This window comes from Pelophylax lessonae (assembly GCF_965119305.1).
Source record: "Pelophylax lessonae genome assembly, chromosome: 10".
Taxonomy (NCBI): domain Eukaryota; kingdom Metazoa; phylum Chordata; class Amphibia; order Anura; family Ranidae; genus Pelophylax; species Pelophylax lessonae.
Window position 1 is genome coordinate 20,221,708 of NC_138777.1, and position 15,937 is coordinate 20,237,644.

Consider the following 15,937-nt stretch of genomic DNA (forward strand, 5'->3'; position numbering starts at 1 on the left):
GCAGTTTTAGAACACCTATACCATGTTTGCAGTCTTCAACAGTCTCTTGCAGCATGTCCACAGAACTGGACTATTTCTTGCATCATGTCTGCAGTCTCTGACCATCTCTTGTATCTGCAGTCTCTGACCATCTCTTGTATCTGCAGTCTCTGACCATCTCTGGTATCTGCAGTCTCTGACCATCTCTGGTATCTGCAGTCTCTGACCATCTCTGGTATCTGCAGTCTCTGACCATCTCTGGTATCTGCAGTCTCTGACCATCTCTGGTATCTGCAGTCTCTGACCATCTCTGGTATCTGCAGTCTCTGACCATCTCTGGTATCTGCAGTCTCTGACCATCTCTGGTATCTGCAGTCTCTGACCATCTCTGGTATCTGCAGTCTCTGACCATCTCTGGTATCTGCAGTCTCTGACCATCTCTGGTATCTGCAGTCTCTGACCGTCTCTTGTATCTGCAGTCTCTGACCGTCTCTGGTATCTGCAGTCTCTGATCATCTCTGGTATCTGCAGTCTCTGACCATCTCTGGTATCTGCAGTCTCTGACCATCTATTGTATCTGCAGCCTCTGACCATCTCTTGTATCTGCAGCCTCTGACCATCTCTTGTATCGGCAGTCTCTGACCATCTCTTGTATTGGCAGTCTCTGACCATCTCTTGTATTGGCAGTCTCTGACCATCTCTTGTATTGGCAGTCTCTGACCATCTCTTGTATTGGCAGTCTCTGACCATCTCTTGTATTGGCAGTCTCTGACCATCTCTTGTATCGGCAGTCTCTGACCATCTCTTGTATCGGCAGTCTCTGACCATCTCTTGTATCGGCAGTCTCTGACCATCTCTTGTATCGGCAGTCTCTGACCATCTCTTGTATCGGCAGTCTCTGACCATCTCTTGTATCGGCAGTCTCTGACCATCTCTTGTATCGGCAGTCTCTGACCATCTCTTGTATCGGCAGTCTCTGACCATCTCTTGTATCGGCAGTCTCTGACCATCTCTTGTATCGGCAGTCTCTGACCATCTCTTGTATCGGCAGTCTCTGACCATCTCTTGTATCGGCAGTCTCTGACCATCTCTTGCATCTGACCATCTCTTGCATCTGACCTTCTCTTGCATCTGACCTTCTCTTGCATCTGACCTTCTCTTGCATCTGACCTTCTCTTGCATCTGACCTTCTCTTGCATTTGCAGTCTCTGACCATCTCTTGCATTTTCAGTCTCTGACCATCTCTTGCACCTGCAGTCTCTGACCATCTCTTGCACCTGCAGTCTCTGACCATCTCTTGCACCTGCAGTCTCTGACCATCTCTTGCACCTGCAGTCCCTGACCATCATTTGTATCATGCCCATAGTCTTTGACAATATCCTGTTGTGTGCCTATTGTCTCTGACACAGAATATTCACTGAATTGTATGTGCGGCCCTTTAGTGATGTTGAGGGTCACTCTTGAGTCCTCCTATATAAAGAAGGTTGACCACCACTGCTACAGAGTGTCACTTTAGTGACCGCTCAGGGGCAGCTGACATCACATCCAAGATGGCGGCACGCAGCAGTAATCTTCGGGCTTTTGAATTGGTACCTAAAAGAGGCCCTTACAGGTAAATAACATGCATTTAATACTTTCAATGCATCTTATAAAACAATTGTTTTTGAAGTTAATAGTCTGGCGACAGGGTCTTATTAACCTGCCGGTAGGTTTTTGTATTGTGGAGGAGCCCATGAGTGTCTGGAGCAGATTTAGGCCAACATTAGGAGAACTTGACTACTCTATGCAGATATTGTCCCAAGTAGGTGTATAGTTCCGTACCCTAGCATTGCAAGGCAAGAGTGAAAAATTCCATAGCCACAAATTGGAGTTATTTAAAACCTAATGCTCTACGACAGCGATCCTCAAACTACGGCCCTCCAGCGGTTGGGGAACTACACGCCCCATGAGGCATTCTAAAACCTTGACATTCACAGACATGACTAGGCATGATGGGAATTGTAGTTCCAGAACAACTGGAGGGCCATAGTTTGAAGACCCCTGCTCTATGAGGTCCAGCGAGTTTCAGGTGATGAGGTCAGGTGTCTATCCCGGTAAGATCAAGTGATGAGGTCAGATATCTTTCCTGCTTATTTGATAACTTGGTTTGAAGTTCTGTTTTTTTTTTTTTTTTTTTATTGGTTGAGCCAGATGGACTTGTCTTTTTTCAACCTGACTAACTATGTAACTATGAAGAGTAGTATTGATGGGCAAAGAGTAGTAGCCCATGGCAGCCACTCATATTTGATTTTGATATCTGCTCATTAAAAAAGAGGGATTCTGATTTGTTGCTATGGGTTGCCGCACTTTGTCTTTTATGTCGGTGTGACCCTGTGTTTCTTACGGCTGTCCTCTGTTTCTCTCCTGTAGATGACACGCCTGGTGATGCCCGGAATGCTGGAGAGGTGAGTCACTCCGTGCCTCAGACACACAAATAAATGCTATACCCAGACAAGCCTTCATTATTATTTATAGGGGAGAATCCTTTTCTTTGAAAAATTCATTCTGGTGACTAATCTGCCTGGCCTCCATGTTGGTAACGATGGAGCGATCGGAGGTGACTCCTAAGGACAGAGGGTGACTCACCGGCTTCGTGGAATCCTCCAGCTCTCCTCAATGCTCTTGTGGTGATTTTCTTTTTAGAGCAGAATTAAAAAAAAAAAAGTCTGTGAGTCATCAATACAGAGTGAACAGCTTTCTATTCTTAGGGGGGAATTACAGCGAATGGGGGTGGGAGTTTCCTAAGGGATTACCTGCTTCCAGGCTGCAGCTGTACAGCCATGTTAAAAATGGCAACATGTAAACACATAGCAGTGCCATGCACTCTAAGGCAGGGGCCCTCAGGAATTCTGGCCTAAGGCATGCTGCCTGGTATCCTTCTTGGTATGTAGATGCTCATGAATGGCCAGTTGCAACCCAGCTAGAAAACTCAGTCGGTGCAGCTTTACTTTTGTTTGAGTTTCAGTTGGCTGAGTCACCAACTACATTCTGAGAACCCTCAAGGACAATGGTCAGGAGATCTTTGCTTGAGTTTCAAGATCCACGAAGTATACGTGAACCCAATCTCTAAAAATTCCTTTAAGCTTTAAAAATGTTTATGTGATTGTAAATGTAGCGGACCCCCAGAACCCCCTAGGGCCTAGTGATGACCTTCAGAGGCAGAAAGGGGCTACATACCTCCTGTGGGTGTGGATTGTCAGGCATGGTGGGTAGTGATGCAGGTAAAATAAATGCTGGGCGCCAGTCACTTTTATGCTGAAGTAAAAGAATAGTTTATTTCTTCTCAACAGGACAAGAATAAACCGGGGGAGAGAGGGGTAGGGTCCAGGACACCCTTTAAGAACAGTCTATTAGGCAGACTCCCATTGCAAAAGACAGGTATTCAGACAGCAGTACAGGATAGCAGACCTTGAGAATCATTAGGTATCCATGAGCTTCAGATTGATCTGGGAGACATCTTCTCTCCACTAGACACAATCCCTTTCTGTGGTCTGTACTGTCTGGACAGCTGTCCTCCATAAGAAACAAGCAGGTTACTCACACAGGTTACTGGATGTCTGTGGATGATCTTTCCCATGTGGGTCGCTGGCTCTCCTCAGCAGAATCCCAGGTATCTGACCAGGCCTCAGGCTTCAGGCCTAGTCAGCAGCAAACAGCAGCACACACCCTCCCCCAAGGGGGTCCGGGCGGGAAGAGAGCGATTATTGGACCTCCCATCCTTTAAATAAGATCTCCCAGAATGCCGTAGTGACACTGTAATTGGCTGAGAGACACATGGACATTAACAGTTTGTTTAACTGTAATTCTCACACTAGAGTCAGAGGCAACAGTGCCAACTACTGACGGAAGGGAGAAACGCAGTCAAACCAGATTAAGAAAGGAAGTCCAATTAACCACAGTAAAATTACAGCCAAGCTAGTTAAGGCCCAGCAAACTAAATTTAACAGCAACCTTGCATTAAGACAAGGGTGCTACATAAACTTTCTAATTAAAAAATAAATAAATGTATTATCGCAGCCCTGATCCTCCTCTTCTCCGGTTTCCCGCCAGCACTCCTGGCTCCTCCCCCTCTGCACAAGTGCTCCCATAGCAGGTAGCTTGCTATCGGGGAGCTTGTACATGCTCGCTCCTGAGCCGGCTTTGTGTGCCCATTTCTTTTTTTTTTTAATTCCTTTATTGAAAAGAACAAATTACAAGAGTACAACAGCAGCACAAGTGGATACATAGGAGTCAGTCAGTCAATCATCATAAAGCAGACATACAAGTATGTGCTATTGCAAAAAGCCATTAAAACACAAACAGCATCAGGAACATAGGTACTGTATGGGACCAACTGAACATTTCAAGAACAAGGTGGGAGCCTGCAGCGCCACCGGAACACGACAGGAGTTCAAGATGGCGTGTATACATATAGCAGCTGGGTGCTCCCACCCAGGCGTCCTGAAAGGACGCGTCTGATAAACAGGAGGTATAGCATACTCAGTGGTGCTAAGAAAGTCATCACAAGGTAGAATAGCAAAAATTAGAATGCCTGGACAAAGGAAAGGAAAGAAGGGAAAATAGTATCAGGTATAGGATGAGGGAAGAAGGGACAGAAAAAAGGAGGGCCAGGACCAGTTCCCCCGGGCAGGCCGCCACGAGGGCAGGGTGGGGACACCGATGCGTCATCGCTTAGGGGGCTCCCTGCCGGTAAGCATCGGTGCCAGTAAAGAACAGCCAAGGCATCCAGCGGTTCCATGTCTGTTCCTTTGTGTGCCCATTGACACACACAGCCCCGTTCCCTTCTCCCTCCTCACTAGCTGTGATTGACAATGCCTCCCACTGCTGCGTCTGAGATTGTGAGGAGGGAGAGAGCTGAGGAAGCTGCTACTCTTGTGCACAGCACTGGATCGAGATTGGGCTCAGGTAAGTATAAGTGGGGGCTGGGGGGGGGGGGGGCTTCATACTGAAGGTTTTTTTTACCTTAATGCAGAGAATGCAATAGGCTAAAAAACCCTCAACCTTTAGAACCACTTTAATGTGCTTCTAACCGCTTGCCGACCGCCGCACGACTATATACTGCGGCGGTCAGCCCCTCACAGGCAGAGTGACGTATCGGTACGTCACTAGCCTGGGAGGGTCTGGGGAGCGAGCGCGCGCTGCCGGCGGCGCGCTCCCGCGCGGTCACGGACCCCCCCGCGCGTGTGACCGGCGGACCCGATGTCCGCCGGCCACTCTGCGATCGGCGGGGGAGAGGGAGAAAGTCAGGCAGCTTGTGTAAACAAGCCACCTGTCATTCTCCTCAGTGTAAAGACACTGATCACATGGATCTACTATGTAGATCCGTTGATCAGTGTCCTTACAGCTCAAGCCACAGCCAATCACAGTAGAAAGCACGCCCCTAGGGACACACACAGCCCCTCCCTCCCAAATAAAGTTAACCCCTTCACTACCAGTGTATTTTTACAGTAACAGTGCATATGTATAGCACTGATTACTGTAGAAATGTCACTGGTAACCCCAAAAGTGTCAAAAATGTCAGTCAAGGGTCCGATGTGTCCGCCCCAATGTCGCAGTACCGCAAAAAAATCGCAGATCGCCGCCATTACGCGTTAAAAAAAAAAAAAACAAAAATGACAAAAATCTTTCCCTTTGTTAGTAAACTCGATAACTTTTGCGCAAACCAATCAAAATACGCTTTTTGCGATTTTTTTTTTTTTTTTTTTTTTTTTTTTTTACCAAACATATATAGCATAAAACAAATTGGCCGAAAATGTTAAAAAATTTTGATTTTTACATTTTTTTTGGGGGGAATTTCATATAAAAAAATGTGAAAAATATTGCTATTTTTTAAAAAATTGACGCTCTTTTTTTGTTTATAGCGCATGATCAAAAAATCGCACAGGTGATTAAATACCACCAAAAGAAAGCTCTGTTTGTGGGAAAAAAAGGACGCCAAATTCGTTTAGGTACAGCGTTGCACGACCGCGCAATTGTCCGTTAAAGTCACGCAGTGCCGAATCGCAAAATACCCCCTGGTCGTTTAGCAGCCAAATCCTCCGGGGCTTAAGTGGTTAATAAACATCACACTAAAATAACATCAAGTGTTCTGGCCTTGTTCAAGCTGTTCCTGTTCATAGAGTGACAATGCTCCATCCACGTCTCTCAGTTGTGCTCTTGCGTTGTCTACCTGAAAAGAAGCATACATTTCCAGCACATCGTGGATCTTCAGGAGAACATCCAACAGTTTACTAAAGCGATCACATCACAGCGTTGAAAGTGCAACATTTCAGAGCCCCGCAGGACCCTTTCATCAGGCATGTGATACATTTGTAGTGCATTGCAATAACATTTAAAGTAACATCCACCAATCAAAGAGCAGTAAAACAAACCACTCCCTGACCTCTGACATTTTTGCAATGACATAAACCCGCCAAAAGTAAAGAAATGTATTCTGCCTAAACAAGTTGATGATATTATATGCGAAGGGTAGTGGTAAACAGGAAAGCATTGATCAGAGGTAAAAACATACAGGTCTGTGATGTCCTCAGGATAGTGTGTCTGTCAAATGCGTCACATTAACCAATTCAGGGGATTGCCCAATACTCCCCAATGACTGACATCCTGTTGCCATCACATTCTGGTATCAAACCCTTTGCATTCTCTGTCCTTGTGCTTCACAGCTGACCACTTCAGCGTCATGGGTTTCCATGACAACGGGGTCGGGGCCGTACAGCATCACCTGTTGCTATGGTATGTGCTGCCATATTACACATGTGTGCCATGTGCTGGGTCCCTATTGGAGGAGTGCAGGCGGTGCTGCAAACGGCTGCTGGTTGTCTCTGCAACTGGATGTTCCTGTTCTGTGGGTTTACATGGTGCCAGTGTCCGGATCACATGGCATTATTGGTTGCCATGGAGTGAGTGGCCACACCACACATGCTTGGTGCACACAGAACCACTGTTGGCTGATCCTGTGAAGAGCCTCTGACAGATGGCTTGGCAATAAGACACCAGTCGTTCAGGAGAATTGCACAATCCCGCAAAACGGGCACATCTGACAGATGGTCTTGAATGGGCTACGCACTATCTTCATGACTGCACAGACCTGTATGTTTTTACCTCTGCTCAATGCTTTTCCCTTTACCACTACCCTTTGCCTACAGTATTATAAACCATGTTTGGTGTTTACAAGGTGCCTTCAAGTCAAACCGGGACTTTTAATGGTGCAGGTATGAAAAAGGAAGCTAGCGTGGTGGTAATTCACAAAATAGTAAGTGGCAAGTGTGTCCTATTACTGACAGGCGGCGCACATGTCACGGGCTAGTCCAGAGATTGTTAATCAAGATGGCAGACAATAGTGTTAATGCGTGGATTGAACAGTGTGTGGTAATGATGTTTCTTGTGAACGAAGGTGTAAAACCTGTGGATATCTACAAAAGACTTCAAGCACAGTACCCGTTTCATGCTCCATCCAAAATGAAAATTCACTTTTGGCTGAAGAGTTAACTAAGGGAGTAATCTTTTTCAAAGTTTAAAGAGGAAGAAAACTCTGCTTTTTTTTTTTTTTTTTCTTACCTGCAAAGTAAAGGCATAATGTGCTGGTATGCTTTGCATACCAGCACATTATGTGACACTTGCCTGCAAACGAAGCCCTCGTTGTCCCCGCTGGAGGCCACAGCCATCTTTGCCCGTCTTCCTTCTGGGTCGCCTGTGTGACTGGCCGGAGCCCTATAGCATCACTTTCGCACATGCGCGCGGTAGCGCTGGGCGCGGCACAGGGCTTTGAAGAAATGGCACAGTGGCCTTTCCTTCAAAGCGCATGCGCCAATTACGTCATCGTAAATATCTCCTAAACGGTGCAAGTTTAAGAGATGTTTACTGTACCTATAGGTAAGCCTTATTGTAGGCTTACCTATAGGTACAAACATTAGAGGGAAGTTTACGTCCTTTAATCTGACCTCCGGCCTTTCTTTTCAGTCTTGCACATATATACATACTCCTCTCCTGGACTGAAATTGCTTACCCTGATTTCACCGCACACTGTGAGCCCACTTCTCCAGACTGACATCTTTCCTTCAACACATTTTATTTGCATAACTCCTCCCAAGAACCAGCCCACTGCTTACTTCAAGGCTGAGGGCTCTTGAAAGGAGTACTGAGGCAGAGTGCTTTTCAGGAAGTTATGTACAGCATCCTGCCAGCCCCTCCCCCCCCAGACATGATCTGCCTACATTTCATAGAGAAACATAGAAACTCAGTGATTAAATCACTGGGTCTAGAATAATAGATGGGTATAATAGGTCTAGTATTCTAGGTATCTAATGAAAGTACAAAGGCATGTTGAGGGAGGAACCAGGGAATGCAAAAAAAAGCAGATTAAACTTTAAACTTTAAGCCTGGACAGTTATCAAGCCAATCTGATTCTTAAGGTAATTAAGAGGTTCTCGAGTTTCCAGTTCTCTCCACTCTCTGCACTACTTATATTTATACAGGGCAGCTTAGGGGAATCCAGATGGTGTTTTGTAGCTTATAATGTATAAATTTAATTTTTTTGTTTTAGGTCCAAAGGAGTCATTCTGAACATCTCTTCTGCTAGTGGCATGTACCCTGTGCCCTTGCTGACTGTATATTCTGCTACCAAGGTAGGTGGCCTGCCATCTCTTCTAGTTCAGCAGCAGTTCCAACAATCTGTTTGTATTACTAAAATCCAACCCATCATTTTCTTCAAAGCTGCACATACCTGTTTTTTTTAAACCTCAATTTCATATTAAGCATTAAGATTTGGAGCTGGGAACTTCTGTCAGGTTTTTATTTCTGTCTGTGACTCAACGGGGGAGGTTCCCCTCACTTCCTGTATCTGTGACACCAGGGCAAGAAAAGAGGGGAATGCTTAAAATGGTAGTCATAGACAACAATCACTACCTTTTTATAGAGATATTAACCCTTCTCAACTCTAATATATATATGTGAGTGTGTGAGTGTGTGTGTGTATATGTGTGTGTGTGTGTGTGTGTGTGTGTGTGTGTGTGTATGTATGTATATATATATATATGTATATATGTGTGTGTGTATCAGAGGCGTAACTAGAACCTTCAGGGCCCCGGTGCAAGAAACCATGAAGGGCCCCCCGGACCCCTGCCTGGGGCCCTTCCCTTCAAACCTGGGGCTCTTCCCACTGATCCTGGGGCCCTTTATTACGGTCCTGCAGCGGGACCCTTTCACAAGTTCTGCAGTGGGCCCCCTTTCGGCCATCTTAGGGCCTCCCCACGGTGGTGGAAAGCCAGGGCCTGGTCTCAAGTGTGACCTTTGAGATCCTGGAAGTTCACCCACTGGTGTCAGTAGTTTTTATTTTTTGGAATTTTAATTGTATTATTTTTTTACAATGTCACTGACTATGACTCTGTCCATTCAGAAAAGGAAGGAGCTGGTAAATTACAAATTTACCGAACCCTTCCTGGTTCTCTATTGTGACACATCCCCTGCAGCAGCCAGCAGGAGTGGGGAGGGAGCACAGTGGGGGAGGGGGACCAGGGGAGCACACAGGGGCCCAGAGACAGCAGAACACAAGTGAACTGGATAGGAGGAGTGGTAGGTGCAGCATACAGAGGAACCAATCTCCTCCATTTTCCTCCTGCAGCTACAGGAGGAAAAAGGACAGTGGTTTCTCTACATGATTCCCCAGGTGTACAGGGGAGCCGCACAGGCCCCCCAGGAGCATGGGGCCCGGTTGCAATTGCAACCCCTGCATCCCCTGTAGTTACGCCCCTGGTGTGTATGTATGTGTGTGTATATATATATATATATATATATATATATATATATATATATATATATATATATATAATTATAATGTAATGTACAGTCGTGGCCAAAAGTTTTGAGAATGACACAAATATTAGTTTTCACAGTCTGCTACTTCGGTGTTTTTAGATCTTTTTGTCAGATGTTACTGTGGTATACTGAAGTATAATTATAAGCATTTCATAAGTGTCAAAGGCTTTTATTGACAATAACATGAAGTTTATGCCAGGGCTTGACCAACCAGATGCCAGGTCGCATTGGTGACTAGAATTAGCGGCCTGGTGCCTGGGTACACTGCCGCAGGTGTCCAGACATCCCAAGTCTCCTGCGAGGTGTGGGAGTCTCCAGCATGCGGGCTGCGGCTCCCTGACACCCGCAAGTGCCGAGAGACTCCCGCAAGTGCCGAGAGACACCAGCATGCGAGAGACTCCCACACCTCGCAGGAGACTTGGGATGTCTGGCGACAGAATGGAGCCGATGATTCCTGTATAGTTTCGGCTCCGTCCTGTCACAGGCGGAGTGATATCAACGGCACACCGCCTGTTAGAGAAGAGATACAGGAAGCATCGGTTCTGCATGCTTCCTCCAGTGCCGCTGCTCACACACCTGCCAGCAGTAACCGTCAGCAGTACCAGCCAGCAGGACCCACGAGCTGTGCCCACAGAGAAACCCGCCAGCAGTACCATCCAGCAATACCAACCAGCATTACCCACAGCAGTAACAGCCAGCAGTAAGTCATATGTGCTTGGGGTGCAACTAGCCCCCAGCACATAATTGTAAATATCCCAACATGTGCAGTGTTTCTGACTCCTACCACCATGACCACTTCAAATCACTGGTCATGATGGTTGGTGTGTTCCTTTAATATCTCTCAGAAGAAATAAACAAAGTACACATGGGTTGAATGCCGGGCAACATCAGCCGGTTCATTAAAAACTGGCCGCCATTGGGCCCCTGTGTATGGCAGCCGGTCTGACAGAAGCCGGCCATTCGTCATGCGTGAGAAAAACCTGGCTCCTAACTTTTTTAGCTGGCTCCTAGATTTAAAGCAAATTTGTCTAGCCCTGGTTTATGCAAAGAGTCAATATTTGCAGTGTGGACCCTTCTTTTTCAAGACCTCTGCAATTCGCCCTGGCATGCTGCCAATCAACTTCTGGGCCACATCCTGACTAATGGAAACCCATTCTTGCATAATCGATGCTTGGAGTTTGTCAGAATTTATGGGGGTTTTTTCGTTCACCCGTCTCTTGAGGGTTGACCACAAGTTTTTCGTTTTTTTTCTTCTGAATCTGCAGTGGTGCAAATCCTGAAACGAAAAAACCCATAAGTGAAAAAAGCACACACAAAAAATTGCACTTAGGGGTGTGCTTTGACCACCCCCTGAAGGGGTAGGACCTCTACCCTGATCCCCCTGGGGCGCAAGGCTCCTGACAGGGACAAAGGGTTTCCAATGGTCTGCCTAGCCAGAAGGCCTGGCAGACCCCGCTCTTCTAGGCTAGCAGAAGCCGATCATCGAATACCTGGTTGAGGGACTCTCCCGAAGAGAGAACCCCCCCCCCCCCCCAAGAGCAGAGGAGGAAGGAGCCTGAGGGCCACACATCCTCCCCCTAGACTTCAGGGCAAGCCCGAGGACTCGCACACATAAGTGAAATTGACAAAACGTGTGAGAGAAAATAAACAAGTGTCCGTGCATGGTGCACTGACCGGGCCCTGAGGCCTGGTAACAAAAATTGCCCCGGACTTTAGCCAAAAGGCCCAACCCTAAAAGGCGCAGTGCAGAAAAAGTGTTTGGAGCTTTTTTTTTTAAATAGATTTTTTCCTCCTTGTCTTTTCCTGTGAGATCTACAATCAACTGCCGGACTGGGCGACGGGCTGGATAATCTAGATCCAGTGGTCATTCCAGACTACCAGCGAGTGCGCGCAGACCTCAGCTCCACGCTAGATTGGTCACGACATAGTCCCACCGGACAGGGGCTGACCTGCAAGTTAAATTCCTCGGGAGGGGTCTCGGCACGAGTCTCCGCGTTCCTCCTGCCCGAGAGCCCCCCATTTTGATGGCGAGGGGTTCTGTCTGAAGCGGTGCCTGCCTTGTTCCTGGTAAGGTGAGTAGCTGTCCCCCCAGACCCTCGGGTTCCCCTCCTTCCTGTCAGGCACCCTTCTCATCTGTCCCCCCATCCCACCCCCCCTCCACTTATGCTGGGGGTTTGGGTGGTCTGGTGGACCTCCTTGGGTGGGGGGTGCACCACCAGAGACCAGACGATCTGCTGTGCTGGGGGGGGGTTGCACCTGTTGGGGGCTCCTGCAAGGGCCCCCTGTCCTGCCTGTGCCTGTCTTTGAGGCATAGGGATCCCACCTGGGAGCCTCGTGGTGCCGCATTTTCTTGTGGCTTAGCCTGCAATGCACGGCAGCCATGTTTGTGTAGTCCGGTAGCCATTTTGCGGTGGTTTGCCACAGAAAACAGCAGCAGCCATGTCTGTGGAGCCTTCTGGGTGGTGTTTCCTCATCCCCTGGTGCTGACTCCTAGATCCTTTCATTTACTGATCACCGCATTTGCAGTGCCGATGCTCCTGGTGGCTGCGGTGCCTGGTTTCTGCGGGGTGGTGAGTCTGGTGGGGTCCTCTCCCTCTCTGCTGAGGATCGATTGGTGCTCTGTGACTAGCAACCGGGTGAAGCTGCCAGAGCGGTGGGGGTTGTCCCCCAGCAGTGGTTTACACTTTTTTTGTGGGGTCACCCTGGTGATTCATGGAGTCTCTGGAGCATCTCCCCACCTGATCCCCTCTCTGAGGCTGCGGGGCCCTCCGGGTCCCCACCATCTATCAATGCACTGACGGCGGTCCAGGAATCTTTTGAGTCCTGGGTGGAGGTGGTTTTTGGGCGTTGGGCTGGCAAAAAGCACCCCCCACCTTCCCCTGCCTCATCTGTCTCATCAGATCCTGAATCTGATTCGGTCACTGTGGACGTGGGTCACCTTGCTGGGTCTGCAACTAGGTGCCCTGAATCCTCATATAGTGAGGAGGATTCCTCCACTTCTGCAGCCACGCATGAAAAGGCGCTGGTGGATGCACTGATTGTATCTGTGCTTGAGACCTTAAAGATGGAGGACGCAGCTGTGATGGAGGTGCAGGTTCCCTTTGGCACTCACAAGCCATCCAGAGCGGCAAAGGTGTTCTCTTTCCTCTCCTATTTTGACAGAATTGTCACTAAAGAGTGGGGACGACCAAAGCATCCCCTTTGGGTCCCTAAGTGATTTGATAGGCGATACCCCTAGGAGTCCCTTACTAAGAAGTGGACTGTTCCACCAGTGGTGGACCCTCCGGTTTCCAGAGTCCCCGGCCTTTAAGGACCCGGCTGACTGGAAGGGGTAGGCTGTGGCCCGCAATATGTACACCCTGGCTGGTTTGTCACTGAAAAAAATAACAAAAAGAGGGTCGCACCGACCAGGTGCATTACCACTAAAACCATTTATTAAAATAGTAAAATGTATAAAATATACTCCCAAAACAAGTGTAAATAATACAGACATCGACATAATCAATATAAAGTCTTCAAGGTAGCCAGGCACTGCGTGATTCTGGATGGCATGCAGTGAACCGCATGGAGCTGATGTGGCTAGGCTGACGTGTTTCGAGGGCAAATCCCCTTCCTCAGAGCCAAGAAATGCTGCTAACCCCACACTGCACAGGTAGGGGGCTAAATGGAGGCTGACTCCACCCACTCCTGTCCCGCCCCACAGGGGGCAAGGGTCAACAGGCGGGGGATGATAGCACCACCTACCAAGACCAACAAGGTCCACCTAACCCCCCCCCCCCCCCCCAACTGCACTGGGTTGTGGCAGCAGCACTAGTACTAAAACAGCATCTAAAACACTCATTTAGGGAATTCAAATGCAGACAGATGACATCATAAATGCAACATTGATATATACAGTGCGCAACCATACTTGCATGAAAATAATGTATATGCATTCTACAGAGCGATACTTAATCATGTCGCCGCCAAACTTTCACTTGTTCAAATTTGCATGGAAATGTGGGTGTACCTGTAATGAATACATGAAGTATACTGGCCTTCAAATAGGACCCCTCTAAATTGTCATTGGGATGCTTTAGTGTATATGGATGCAATTTTCTTCCAAACGCAGACATGGGATCCAGGGGGAGCTGCCTGGTGTTCTTTCATGACCCTGTCGGCCGTGCTGTCAGTTGACACGCACCGGAAGTGCGGATGGATGGGTTCCACCGCATGCAGCGTCACTTCCGGGCGAGGCGGGACCCGCCCATAACCTGCGCACCCTCCTCCGGAATCCGTCAGCGTCACCAGCTGCTGACAGAGCAGGCTAAGCCCGATGACAAGGACACAGGAAACCAGTAGTACCCGCCCACCTGCACGGATAGGAACAAAGGGACCCATGCAAGCGGCGAGGAGGGCACAGTGACCTAGGCAACGAGCGTAAAAGGGGCCATAAAAAATAATAATAATAATGAGAGGCACACATATGTTAGTGAAAAAAAATGTGTGATTAAAAAAAAGGTGGTAGCTGACTTGTATCAAAGGTAATAACCCTCGTGAAAAAAAGAGGGGGATGGGGGGGCGGCCAAGCATAGTATAAATTACTAGAAAGGAACAGACCAGTGTCAGGCGACCAAACATGCACAAATATATATATGTCACGTGTATGCGAGGCCCACCACCAGTAGGGAACAAAGGGAGGGTGGGGGGGGGGATGGAGAGGAGGAGAAGGCCAGTTCTATGCACAGTGAATAAAGTGTATTATAACCTATTGCATATCGTCCCAAGGGTAAAGTAGATGGTCTATGCCCCACCAGGGGCACTGTAGAAGAGGAGGACAGCACTAGCAAACTACCCCAGGGCGCAAAATATGCTCGCCACAAAGGGGTGCAGTTTGATCACATAACCGTGTGGAGCTCAATCTCTAAATTCAGGCCCTTTTGGGGCAAGGGACCCTAAGGTGATAATCCAGTAGGCTTCCCTGGTACATAGCCTCTGGTATTTCAGGCCACCGTGTAGGTCTTTGTTGATGGCCTCAATACAAAAAACCCTCAGGCCCTCTGTGCTGCTATTATGTACATCAAGGAATTGTCGGGGTACTGAATACTTTTTCTTATGAAGAATGATACCACTCTTGTGCTTGCCTATCCTTACCCTCAAAGGTCTAGTGGTGCAGCCTACATACAAGAGTCCACAAGGGCAGAGAATCCCATACACAACGTGAGTAGTGCCACAATTAATAAACTGATTGATCTTGTATGTCCTGCCATCTACGCAGTCACTTCCTTCTTCCTATGGCACATGAAGGCGCAGGTCCCACAATTATGGACCCCACATCTATAGTTCCCCTTCTGGTCAAAGAAGGGAAGCCAGGTGCTATTTAGTCCATTTATCTTGGCCCTTCTGACCCTACTAGGGGCTACCATGCTCTTAAGGTCCCTGGGTTTTCTAAAAAGGAGGTTTGGATGAGGAGGTAGATGGTCCTTCAGGACTGGGTCTTGTTGGAGTATTTTCCAGTTCCTTTTCAAGACCCTCTGTATTACTGGAGCTTTATCGCTGTACCTAGTGCAGAATCTAATCTGCATATCCCCTCCCACTTGGGGGTCTCCTCTTGCCTCTACTGGGTTCATGTTAGGGGAGGTGGTATCATACAAGGACCAGTATTTGTCATAGGCCTCCTTAATATGTTCCTCCTCATACACCTTTTCTTCAAATTTCCTCCTCAAAATTGCACCCTGCTCTTTGTAATCAATCCTCCTTGTGCATGTCCGCCTTAGTCTGCAAAACTGGCCGAAGGGGACATTCCTTATCCATCTGGGATGGTGATGGCTACGTGCGTGTAGAAAGGAATTCCCCGCACTAAGCTTAAAATGTGTTCTTGAATAGATGTGGCCTCCTTCATTCACATGCAACTCAAAGTCAAGGAAACCAGGCTAGCCACATCCACCACATGGGTAAAGGTGATCTGATACAGTTTGAGCAATGCAACGTATAGACAATGTTTTTAGTTTCATGCTTTAGGGGTATTGCGGCGTCATGCATGATGTGATGGCACGGGGTACCCTTACTCCGCACAACACATCAGGCATCATACCGCAGAATGAATGTATGTGATTGAATGTATTTA

At 47.8% G+C, this 15,937-nt stretch overlaps 1 protein-coding gene across 1 annotated transcript in view; it reads left to right on the forward strand.

Moving 5' to 3' along the window:
- The window catches only part of HSD17B12 (hydroxysteroid 17-beta dehydrogenase 12), a 171,090-nt gene that overhangs the window by 130,775 nt on the left and 24,378 nt on the right, over nucleotides 1–15,937 (forward strand). The window contains exons 7-8 of the mRNA XM_082269922.1: nucleotides 2,389–2,423; nucleotides 8,561–8,642. Coding sequence (XP_082126048.1) covers nucleotides 2,389–2,423; nucleotides 8,561–8,642 — 117 coding nt within the window. The remainder of the gene's footprint in view (nucleotides 1–2,388; nucleotides 2,424–8,560; nucleotides 8,643–15,937) is intronic.